This window comes from Nerophis ophidion, linkage group LG12 (genome assembly GCF_033978795.1).
Source record: "Nerophis ophidion isolate RoL-2023_Sa linkage group LG12, RoL_Noph_v1.0, whole genome shotgun sequence".
In the NCBI taxonomy this organism is placed as follows: Eukaryota; Metazoa; Chordata; class Actinopteri; order Syngnathiformes; family Syngnathidae; genus Nerophis; species Nerophis ophidion.
The window spans coordinates 2380906-2394126 of NC_084622.1; the positions used below are offsets into that span (position 1 = coordinate 2380906).

The 13221-nt window shown below is 36.3% G+C and overlaps 1 protein-coding gene across 4 annotated transcripts in view; it reads left to right on the top strand.

Annotated features, from left to right (window-relative positions):
- Window positions 1-1978: 1978 nt before the first annotated feature.
- Window positions 1979-13221, top strand: part of LOC133563761 (carbonic anhydrase 12-like) — a 37073-nt gene continuing 25830 nt past the window's right edge. For 2 of the 4 annotated variants that reach the window (XM_061918053.1, XM_061918055.1), the window contains exons 1-2: window positions 2074-2218; window positions 2303-2323. In XM_061918053.1, coding sequence (XP_061774037.1) covers window positions 2083-2218; window positions 2303-2323 — 157 coding nt within the window. In that variant the 5' untranslated portion in view covers window positions 2074-2082. Of the gene's footprint in view, window positions 2219-2302; window positions 2324-13221 lie in introns of all 4 variants that reach the window. The other 2 variants (XM_061918054.1, XM_061918056.1) reach the window with 2 other exon arrangements.

Consider the following 13221-nt stretch of genomic DNA (forward strand, 5'->3'; position numbering starts at 1 on the left):
CAAAATGTCCATTTTTGCACAGGGTTAATTTCTGTCACTTTATCCTGCATCCTCTTTAAAAGGCCAACATTTTTACCCGTCAGATTTGGACACCCATCTGTTGTCACACCTGCCAGTTTGTCCCATTTTAGTCCTAACATGTCCAAACACTCATTGACCTCTGTGAACAAGTCATTACCTGTAGTTATCCCTTTCATTGACTGGATGGCTGCCAACTCCTCCATAATTTGAAAGTCTGCAGTTATCCCACGTAAGAAGATGAGCAGCTGGGCAGTTGTCGCGTACATCGCAGCTCTCATCCAAAGCCAGCGAAAAACAGTCAAAGTCGGCCGTTCTGTTCTTCAGCTGAAGCTCCAAGTTTCCAGCGATGGTTTCAACCCGCCTCATTACAGTGCGGCAGGACAGTGACACGTTGTCAAATGCGCCCCTCTTCTCCGGGCATATCAGCGCAATAAAGTCCAATAAGCACTTCTTCAGAAAACACCTTACTTTTTCTGGCGATTTTGTGAGAAATGACGAAACTTGTCCTGAGCCTGCATCTCTAGGGGTGTGAAATTTGGCAAAAAGTCCTTATTGGGTTTGCAGTTTTACCATCAACGCATCGCTTTTGTTGGCGTTATTGACTCGATAACGCCATATATATATATATATATATATATATATACACATACCGTATTTCCTTGAATTATATATATATATATATATATATATATATATATATATATATATATATATATATATATATATATATATATATATATATATATATTTATATATATATATTTATATATATATATATATTTATATATACACATACCGTATTTCCTTGAAATGTCGCAGGGCATATAGTATGCGCCTGCCTTGAATTACTGCCAGGTCAAGCACGCTTCGCAAAATAATTAGCGCATGCTTAGTATTACCGCCGGGTCAAACTCGTGACGTCACGAGTGACACTTCACCTGTCATCATTTTCAAAATGGAGGAGGCTGATTTCAATACCGGTAATTTGAAATCGCATAAAGGATTTAAGGTCCAAGCTTACATCACACTCAAATTTTTACTGCATGCTTTTGGTAAGTGCCAGAGTGAGAAGAGGTTTTAAAATAATTAGCGCATGCTTACTTTTACCGCATGCCTTTGGTAAGCACATGTATATATGTATATATATATATATGTATCTATATATATATATATATGTGTATATGTATATATATGTATATATGTATGTGTATATATACGTGTATATATGTATATATATATATAGATATATGGCTTCACGGTGGCAGAGGGGTTAGTGCGTCTGCCTCACAATACGAAGGTCCTGCAGTCCTGGGTTCAAATCCAGGCTCGGGATCTTTCTGTGTGGAGTTTGCATGTTCTCCCCGTGATTGCGTGGGTTCCCTCCGGGTACTCCGGCTTCCTCCCACTTCCAAAGACATGCACCTGGGGATAGGTTGATTGGCAACACTAAATTGGCCCTAGTGTGTGAATGTGAGTGTGAATGTTGTCTGTCTATCTGTGTTGGCCCTGCGATGAGGTGGCGACTTGTCCAGGGTGTACCCCGCCTTCCGCCCGATTGTAGCTGAGATAGGCACCAGCGCCCCCCGCGATCCCGAAAGGGAATAAGCGCTAGAAAATGGATGGATGGATATAGATATATATGTGCATATATGTGTATATATATATATATATATATATATATATATATATATATATATATGTGTATATATATATGTATATATACTGTATGTATATATATATATATATATATATATATATATATATATATATATATATATATATATATGTATTGGTGACCTGATATTTGAGACATATAGATAGAGTCCCCGGGTGTTAAACTGTAAACTAACATGTATGAGAACAGACTCGCCCAGAGGCACTTGGCAAAGATTGCATGTGTGATAAGAAGACACAGTGGGCTGGTTGTGTTGTGACGTCAACGGAGTCTGCAATGAAAGTCAATAGGCGCTTAAAAGCAGTGCGAATGCTTGTGGTTTGTTGCACGACCCGATCCACGTCAGTCTGAGGGACATCAAGATGCTGCTTTTGTGCGTCACACCCATGGCACTCTTACTGCAAGTGGCCGTGGTGCACGGTAAGATGCGTTTCATGGGGAGATGCTACTTTCTGTTTCACTGTATCCTGTGGGGCTGTTGTTGCAACTGTATAAGTGGACGCTTTATGAAAGGTCAAAGAGGTATAATGTTTGTGTTTGTTCATTTTGGAAAAAGTTTTTACACCTGCATTTTTACTTACAGTGGATCTTTGATTTGTGTTTTAGGTGCCACATGGGGGTACACCAGTAAGTTGAATCATACTTTTTCTTTTTTTTGCATGTGAAATATTTGTAATGTTTTAATTATTTAGTAATTGTATGCTTGTGGAAACTATTATTGAAGAATACACTAATGAGCTCTCTAGTGTACACTTAAATAATATCTAACATCAATTGCTTATCAATACTCATTGTAAATTACATACTTTATTAAATAAACATGCATGAATATCTTACAATTATAGTGAAATGTTAACATGACTTAAACATACTCCAAATACTATATCTTGCTGAGCTTTGAATAAACTTTTTAAATGATATATTTCTTTGTCAAAAGGTGCCTATGCATACGACTTATTTTGTTATTGTGCCAATGCTTCTCAGAACTAAAAACTAAATTAGTGACTGAATTGTTGCAATTAAACATATAACTTTTCTAGTTTGGCTCATGTTTCAAACAATAATAAGTACCCGGTAAGTATAAGTATTGTCCCAATGCAGCTATTTATAGGCAAATTATAGTACATTTTTCAATTAAATGGTCTGATTCTTCCTTGTCTGTGTTTGATCATAACAGTGGTTTGGCATTAATGAGAGTAAATGAGTCTTTGTAGGTAATAATCATGCGTCTCCAGTCCCTAGGCGTGGGATTTAGAAACAATTTCAAGCTCCGCTCTGTCTGGCTTACAAACTATAGTGGTGATTCACTGAGTCATGTCACCTTGCACACTTGGAAAAACACTCCGCTGGAAAGGAAGAAATGCAGCGTAGAGGATTTCACCCCCAGTTAGGCTCAAGTCATCCAGAGGGTTGTCACAGTGGTCAAGAGAACAGCTGGTGGCCGCTTGACAAGGACACAACTGACTCATAAGACTATACCAGGGGTGCCCACACTTTTTCTGCAGGCGAACTACTTTTCAATTGACCAACTCGAGGGGATCTACCTCATTTATATATATCATTTATATTTATTTATTTATGAAAGAGACATTTTTGTAAACAAGTTAAATGTGTTTAATGATAATACAAGCATGTGTAACACATATAGATGTCTTTCTTTCACAAAGACAAGAATATAAGTTGGTGTATTACCTGATTCTGATGACTTGCATTGATTGGAATCAGACAGTGATGATGATAACGCCCACATTTTCAAATGGAGGAGAAAAAAAGTTGTCCTTTCTGTACAATACCACATGAAAATGGTTGGTTTTTGGCATCTAATTCATCCAGCTTCCATACACTTTACAAGAAAAACATTGGCGGCAAATTCCGTAGCTTGCTTGATTGACATTCACGGCACCCGAGGGTCTTGTGAGATGACGCTGGCTGCTGCCAGTTCATTATTATGAAAAAATGACAGAGAGGAAGGCGAGAAACACTTTTTATTTCAACAGACTTTCGTCAAAACTCTAAAGGCCGACTGCACATTTCCTATCTTCACAATAAAAGCCCTGCTTCATGCTGCCTGCTCTAACAAAATAAGAGTCTCGGAAAGTTGGCGTGCACAAGTGATGTGCACGCCAGTTTTCCGAGAGTCTGTATTTAGTTAGCGCAGGCAGCATGAAGCAGGGCTTTTATTGTGAAGATAGGAAATGTGCAGTCGGCCTTTAGAGTTTTGACGGAAGGTACGGCGCGAGAGTCTGTTGAAATAAAAAGTGTTTCTCGCCAGCGTCATTTCACAAGACCCTCCGGTACCGTGAATGTCATTTAAGTGACGTCTTGGTGAAGATTGATGATCACTAATTTTTAGGTCTATTTTTTTTAAAAGCCTGGCTGGAGATCGACTGACACACCCCCCGCGTTTGACTGGTAGCTCGCGATCGACGTAATGGGCACCCCTAGACTATACCAACCCTACCACCTTCAACAATAACACTGTTTTCTAATTGCACATTGAAACTATACGACGCATGAAGTGATGTCATTTTATAAGTACTGCTCATCTTGCTATTTCAACGCCATAATTAGGAATGAGCAAGTAAGTTCAACTAATTAATTTGACATACACTGCAAATGCTAAAGACAAGTCCAAATGATCTTAAAATTAGATTGTTTTAGTTTTTTTAAGCAAGAGAATCTGCGAATGGTGTAAGCAAAATTTGCGTGGCAAGAATTCTTAAAAAAATGTTCCTGTCTCTTCGCCACACCGTAGCACTTTGAGATTCCAGAAAATGAAGTGAGTAATAAATACATTATTATAAGGATTAATGTTGTGACTAAAAATATAAAGAGTCCTAAAATCAGAAATCAGGTTTAAGTTTAAGCAAGTTGTTCTCATCACATAAAGTGAAATGTCTTTGTTATAAGGTCAATTTAAGCCAAATGTTCTTATTAGAGTTATAAATTGCGATAAAATGTATTTTCATGAGGCTAGATTTAAGCAAAATGTTATTACATATTCTATAATACACGGCAATATTTTTGCCTCCTTTAATAGTTAAAACAAATTTACATTATTGCAATCAGTTGATAAAACATTGTCCTTTACAATTATAAAAGCTTTTTACAAAAATCTACTACTCTGCTAGCATGTCAGCAGACTGGGGTAGATCCTGCTGAAATCTATGTATTGAATGAATAAAGAACAGAATCGTTTTGAATCGGAAAAATATCGTTTTTGAATCGAGAGTCGAATCGAATCGAAATGAAAAAAATCGATATATTATCGATTCGTGACCCCAAGAATCGATATTGAATCGAATTGTGGGAGACCCAAAGATTCGCAGCCCTAATATATATACACGTATATATCATGAGATAAGCTCCTGCTACCCCAAAAGGGATAAGCGGTAGAAGATGGATATATATATATATATATATATATATATATATATATATATATATATATCAATTTTTATTTATATATCCCTAAATCACCAGTGTCTCAAAGGGCTTCACGAACCACAATGACATCCTCGTTAGAGCCCACATAAGGGCAAAGAAAACTCACCCCAATGGGACGTTGGTGACAGTGACAATGATGACTATGAGAAACCTTGGAGAGGACCGCAGGGGACCAAAAGCAATGGATGTCGAGCGGGCCTAACATGATATTGTGAAAGTCCAATCCATAGTGGATCTAACGTAACCGTGAGAGTCCAGTCCAAAGTGGATCCAATATAGTAGGGAGAGTCCCGTCCAAAGTGGCGCCAACAGGAAACCATACCAAGCGGAGGCGGATCAGCAGCTTCTCAAAACTAAAAACTAAATTAGTGACAATTAGTGACCCATCCTGGGTCACGACACTGGACGAGCGGTCCATCCTGGGTCGCTACTCTGGACAGCCAGTACTTCATCCATGACCACCGGATCAGACCCCCTCCACAAGGGAGAGGAGAAAAAGAAAAGAAACTGCATATCAACTGTTCTAAAAAGCTAGAATAGTGGTTCTCAACCTTTTTTCAGTGATGTACCCCCTGTGAACATTTTTTTAATTCAAGTACCCCTCAATCAGAGCAAAGCATTTTTGGTTGAAAAAAAGAGATACAGAAGTAAAATACAGCACAATGTCATCAGTTTCTGATTTATTAAACTGTATAACAGTGCAGAATATTGCTTATTTGTAGTGGTCTTTCTTCAACTATTTGGAAAAAAAGATATAAAAATAACTAAAAACTTGTTGAAAAATGAACAAGTGATTCAATTAGAAATAAAGATTTCTACACATAGAAGAAATCATCAATCCTCTGGGGATTGTAATAGAGATCCATCTGGATTCATCAACTTCATTCTAAACATTTCTTCACAAAAAAAGAAATCTTTAACATCAATATTTATGGAACATGTCCACAAAAAATCTAGCTGTCAACACTGAATTGTTGCATTTCTTTTCACAGTTTATGAACTTACATTCATGTTTTGTTGAAGTATTATTCAATACATATATTTATAAAGGATTTTTGAATTGTTGCTGTTTTTCAATTGATTAGTTGATTGATTGAAACTTTTATTAGTAGATTGCACAGTTCAGTACATATTCTGTACAATTGACCACTAAATGGTAACACCCCAATAAGTTCTTCAACTTGGGGTCCACGTTAATCAATTCATGGTACAAATATATACTATCAGCATAATACAGTCATCACACAAGTTAATCATCAGAGTATATACATTGAATTATTTACATTATTTACAATCCAGGGGGTGGGATGAGGAGCTTTGGTTGATATCAGTACTTCAGTCATCAACAAATAAATACATTTATAAAGGATTTTTGAATTGTTGCTATTTTTAGAATATTTTTTAAAAATCTCACGTACCCCTTGGCATACCTTCAAGTATCCCCAGGGGTACGCGTACCCCCATTTGAGAACTACTGGGCTAGAGTATACAAATGAGTTTTAAATGAGACTTAAATGCTTCTACTGAGGAAGCATCTCAAACTGAGGGCATTCCAGAGTACCTGAGCCCGAATGAATGGCAGATTTCTTGCCGGGACATATGGTACAATACAATCAGCAAGATAGACTGGAGCTAGACCGTGTAGTATTTTATACGCAAGTAGTAAAACCTTAAAGTCACATCTTATGTGCACAGGAAGCCAGTGCAGGTGAGCCAGTATAGGTATATATGTATGTATATATGTATATAAAGTATATACAGTATAGGTATATATGTATGTATATATGTATATAAAGGTATATACAGTATAGGTATATATGTATGTATATATGTATATAAAGGTATATACAGTATAGGTATATATGTATGTATATATGTATATAAATGTATATACAGTATAGGTATATATGTATGTATATATGTATATAAAGGTATATACAGTATAGGTATATATGTATGTATATAAAGGTATATACAGTATAGGTATATATGTATATTAAGTATATACAGTATAGGTATATATGTATGTATATATGTATATAAAGGTATATACAGTATAGGTATATATGTATGTATATATGTATACAAAGTATATACAGTATAGGTATATATGTATGTATATATGTATATGAAGGTATATACAGTATAGGTATATATGTATGTATATATGTATATAAAGATATATACAGTATAGGCGTAATATGATCAAACTTTCTTGTTCTTGTCAAAAGTCTAGCAGCCGCATTTTGTACCAACTGTAATCTTTTAATGCTAGACATGGGGAGACCCGAAAATAATACGTTACAGTAATCGAGACGAGACGTAACAAACGCATGGATAATGATCTCGGCGTCATAAGTGGACCAAATGGAGCAAATTTTAGCGATATTACGGAGATGAAAGAAGGCCGTTTTAGTAACTCTTCTAATGTGTGACTCAAACGAGAGAGTTGGGTGGAAGATAATACCCAGATTCTTTAACGAGTCGCCTTGTTTAATTGTTTGGTTGTCAAATGTTAAAGTTGTATTATTAAATAGAGGTCGGTGTCTAGCAGGACCGATAATCAGCATTTCCGTTTTTTTGGGCGTTGAGTTGCAAAAAGTTAGCGGACATCCGTTGTTTAATTTCATTAAGACACTCCTCCAACTGACTACAATCCGGCGTGTTGGTCAGCTTTAGGGGCATGTAGAGTTGGGTGTCATCAGCATAACAGTGAAAGCTAATACCGTATTTGCGTATGATTTCACCTAGCGGCAGCATGTAGATGCGGAAGAGTGCAGGGCCAAGGACCGAACCCTGGGGAACTCCACATGTTACCTTAACATAGTCCGAGGTCACATTGTTATGGGAGACACACTGCATCCTATCAGTAAGATAAGAGTTCAACCAAGACAGGGCTAAGTCTGACATAACAATTCGTGTTTTGATACTCTTTAATAAAATATTATGATCGACGGTATCAAAAGCAGCGCTAAGATCGAGGAGCAGCAACTTAGATGACGCATCAGAATCCATCGTTAGCAATAGATCATTAGTCATTTTTGCGAGGGCTGTCTCCGTAGAGTGATTTGCCCTGAAACCGGATTGAAAGGTTTCACATAGATTGTTAGACGCTAAGTCAGGGGTAGGGAACCTATGGCTCTAGAGCCAGATGTGGCTCTTTTGATGGATGCATCTGGCTCTCAGATTAATCTTAGCTGACATTGCTTAACACGATAAAAATTAATATTTCCACTGGTAATCGGAGTTACGCCATCCATTCGTTTTTTTAACGCATCTGTTCAAGAAGGCGCATTAATGGTAAGAAGTATTCTATTTATTATTGGTTAGCTTCAGAATAAAAATGTTATTAAAAAGAATATGAGAGTTATTGTACTCCAAAAATGTTGACGTTACTTAAAAATGCACGCATTTAGTTGCATTTAGTGTTAAAAAAATAATATAAGGCTCTCATGGAAATACATTTTAAAATATTTGTCTTTCATGGCTCTCTCAGCCAAAAAGGTTCCCAACCCCTGCGCTAAGTGTTCATTTAGCTGTTCTGCAACAATTTTTTCGAGAATTTTCTAAATAAAAGCAAGGTGAGACACCGGTCGGTAGTTTACCATGAGGTCAGGATATATATATATATACTGTATATATATATATACAAACCCCGTTTCCATTTGAGTTGGGAAATTGTGTAGATGTAAATATAAACGAAATACAATGATTTGCAAATAATTTTCAACTCATATTCAGTTGAATATGCTACAAAGACAACATATTTGATGTTCAAAATGATAAACAATTTTTTTTTTCTCCAAATAATCATTAACTTTAGAATTTGATGCCCGCAACACGGGACAAAGAAGTTGGGAAAGATGGCAATAAATACTGATAAAGTTGAGGAATGCTCATCAAACACTTATTTGGAACATCCCACAGGTGTGCAGGCTAATTGGGAACAGGTGGGTGCCATGATTGGGTATAAAAGCAGCTTCCATGAAATGCTAAGTAATTCACAAACAAGGATGGGGTGAGGGTTATCACTCTGTAAGCAAATTGTCAAACAGTTTTAGAACAACATTTCTCAACGAGCTATTGCAAGGAATTTAGGGATTTTACCATCTACGGTCCGTAAAATCATCAAAAGGTTCAGAGAATCTGGAGAAATCACTGCACGTAAGATGATATTACAGACCTTTGATCCTCAGGCGGTACTGCATCAAAAACCGACATCAATGTGTAAAGGCTATCACCACATGGGCTCAGAAACACTTTATAAAACCACTGTCAGTAACAACAGTTGGTCGCTACATCTGTAAGTGCAAGTTAAAACTCTACTATGCAAAGCAAAACCCATTTATCAACAATACCCAGAAACGCCGCCGGTTTCGCTGGGCCCGAGATCACCTAAGATGGACTGATGCAAAGTGGAAAAGTGTTCTGTGGTCTGACGAGTCCACATTTCAAATTATATTTGGAAACTGTGGACGTGGTGTCCTCCGGAACAAAAAGGAAAATAACCATCCGGATTGTTATAGGCACAAAGTTCAAAAGCCTGCATCTGTGATGGTATGGGGGTGTATTAGTGCCCAAGGCATGGGTAACTTACACATCTGTGAAGGCACCATTAATGCTGAAAGGTACATACAGGTTTTGGAGTAACATATGTTGCCATCCAAGCAGCGTTATCATGGACGCCCCTGCTTATTTCAGCAAGACAATGCCAAGCCACGTGTTACAACAGCATGGCTTTGTAGTAAAAGAGTGCGGGTACTTTCCTGGCCCGCCTGCAGTCCAGACATGTCTCCCATCGAAAATGTGTGGTGCATTATGAAGCATTATGAACGACTGAAGCTCTACATAAAACAAGAATGGGAAAGAATTCCACTTTCAAAGCTTTAACAATTAGTTTCCTCAGTTCCCAAACGTTTGAGCGTTGTTAAAAGAAAAGGTGATGTAACACAGTGGTGAACATGCCCTTTCCCAACTACTTTGGCACGTGTTGCAGCCATGCAGGTTAATTATTATTAGCAAAAAAACAATAAGTTTATGAGTTTGAACATCAAAAATCTTGTCTTTGTAGTGCATTCAACTGAATATGGGTTGAAAATGATTTTCAAATCATTGTATTCCGTTTATATTTACATCTAACACAATTTCCCAACACATATGTAAACGGGGTTTCTATATATATATATATATATATATATATATATATATATATATATATATATATATGACAGATAGATAGTACTTTATTGATTCCCTCAGGAAAATTACAATTCTAGCAGCAGTGTACAGAATTAAGATATAATTTAAAAGTAAATAATAAATAATGGGGGTATATGTCATTGTTTTTGCATCCCCTGTCATCCTAGTACCTCCCCCCTGCTCCCCAGAGAGGTGTTGTATGGTCTGATGTCATGTGGGACAAAAAAGTTTTTGAGTCGACTAGTCCTGCACTGTGATCAATAGAAAAAACTGCCAAAAGCATCTATTGTCGTCACGGAAAATATAAAAAAGATAAAAGATAGAAGACAGGTTTAAAAGATCGAATAAATACTAGTAATAAAAAATAAAAGATAAGTTTTAAAGATCTAGAAATACAGAGTTACTGGAGATGCAGCCGCCTTCCACAGCGCAGGCTTTAAAAAAATAAAAATAAAAAACTAACAACAAATTTAATATATATATATATATATATATATATATATATATATATATATATGTATATATATATATATATATATATATATATACACATACATTTCCAGTAACCTCCACTTCACAGGTGTGCTTGAAGCTCATGGAGAGAATGCCAAGAGTGTGTGAAAAAGTAATCAGAGCAAAGGGTGGCTATTTTGAAGAAACTAGAATATAAAACATGTTTTAAGTTATTTCACCATTTTTTGTTAAGTACATAACTCCACATGTGTTTATTTCCTATTATTGATGCCTTCAGTGACAATCTACAATGAAAATAAAGAAAACCCATGGAATGAGAAGATGCGTCCAAACATTTGGCCTGTACTGTATAGATATATATTACATATACTGTATATATTCCATAATATGACTATTCTAGATATAGTTTCCCTATGTGAGTCTTTTCTTGAATTTAGAAAGTTACATAACCAGTTTTTAATTGTTCAAAAACGACAAGTATTCTTAATCTTTTGTTGAAGAATATTCAACATTAGGTTGTGCTTGTTTGTTATTGGAAAAACTATGAATTCCTGGCAAAAATATATCCCAAAAATTGGCTGTTATACTTTCTTAACATAAGATTATCTTTATCGTGTGAAAATTGCAAAAACATTTTTATTTCATTTCAGGAAAAACGAAATGGTTGCTTAATATTGTTAAAATGGGACTTTTTTTTTTTTTTTACCAGCTTAAGGTTAATTTTTTGCTCATCTATAGCTGTCAAATTTGTGGTTGACCTTTGGGCATCAATCTGGAATTAAAGCTGCAAGCAGCGTTGGTCGGGTCCGCCTTTGGCCGCCGCCGCCGTGTCCCGAGTCCCGATCTTAGTCAGACCTACATAGAAGTTTTTGTTTCATCACTCTACGACATTCCTAACAGAATTTACAAGCAGTTTTGTCAGTTTTTTTTCCTAGGGGGAGCTAGAGCACAATTTTAATTTTTGGGATTAGTTTTTTTATTGGATGGCAATTTTCACCAGTCCTGATGTGTGTGTAAAATTTGGTGAGTTTTGAAGCATGTTAAGGGGGTCAAATTACAGAGTGGCGTTTCTGGATGTTGTTGATAAATGGCTTTCGCTTGGCATAGTATAGCTTTAACTGGCACCTTGAAGCATTTTAAGGGGGTCAAATATCAGTTCAAAGAGGCAAAAAAGGCATTTTTAGCCAAAATTTTGTTTTGAAGGGGTTTTTGTCAACTTCCTGTTGATTTTAGGTATAGAAGTATTTAATGGAAATGTAGGTCTAAGTCAGACCTACATAGAGGTTTTTGTTTCATGTCCCTACGACATTCCTAACGGAAGTTACAAGCAGTTTTGTCTGGAAAAAGGTGACAGCTTTTTACAAAACTTTTATTTTGAAGGGGTAATTGCCAACTTCCTGTTGATTTTAACTGAAAGATGGCAATCATCAAAATGTAGGTATAAGTGAGAACTACATTGAGGTTTTTGTTTCATGTCTGTCCGACATTCCTACCAGAAGTTACAAGCAGTTTTATCTGTTTCCTCTTCCTAGGAGCAGATTTTTCTGTGTTTCATTAAAAAATTGCAATAGAATGCAATTTTGAGTTTTGGGGTTTGGTTTTTTCACTAGATCGCAATTGTTGCCAGTCCTGATGTGTGTGCCAAGTTTGGTGAGTTTTGAAGCATTTTAAGGGGGTCAAATTACAGCTCAAAGAGGCAAAAATGAAATTTTTTAGGAAACTTTGCGCAGGGGATCTTTGAAGGCGCGTAAAATCAAAACCTTAAAACTTATCAAAACTTTGATCCATACTTTTAATCAGAAGGGTTCAAACTCTCTCCTGTGCGAGTTTGAAGCCGAAACGACAAACGCACTGGGAGGAGTATCGATTTGAAAAAGGTGACGGGTTTTTACAAAAACTTTTATTTTGAAGGGGTAATTGTCAACTTCCTGTTGATTTTTTCTGCTAGCTGTCAATTATTAAAATGTAGGTCTAAGTGAGACCTACATAGAAGTTTTTGTTTCATGTCCTTCCGACATTCCTACCGGAAGTTACAAGCAGTTTTGTCTGTGTTTTCCTCCTGGAAGCAGTTTTTTCTGTGTTTTATTCAAAAATTGCCCTAGAGCGCAATTTTGAGTTTTATAAATTTTTTTGTTCATTAAATCACAATTTCTGCCAGTCCTGATGTGTCTGCCAAGTTTGGTGAGTTTTGAAGCATTTTAAGGGGGTGAAATTACAGCTCAAAGAGGCAAAAATAGCATTTTTTGCAAAAATTTTGCTTTGAATGCGTTTTTGCAAAATTTCTGTAAATTTTTGCCCTAGAAGATACAATTATGAAATTTAGGTCGAAGTCAGACCTACATAGAGGTTTTTGTTTCATGTCTCTACGACATTCCTAACGGAAGTTACAAGCAGTCTCTTTTTTT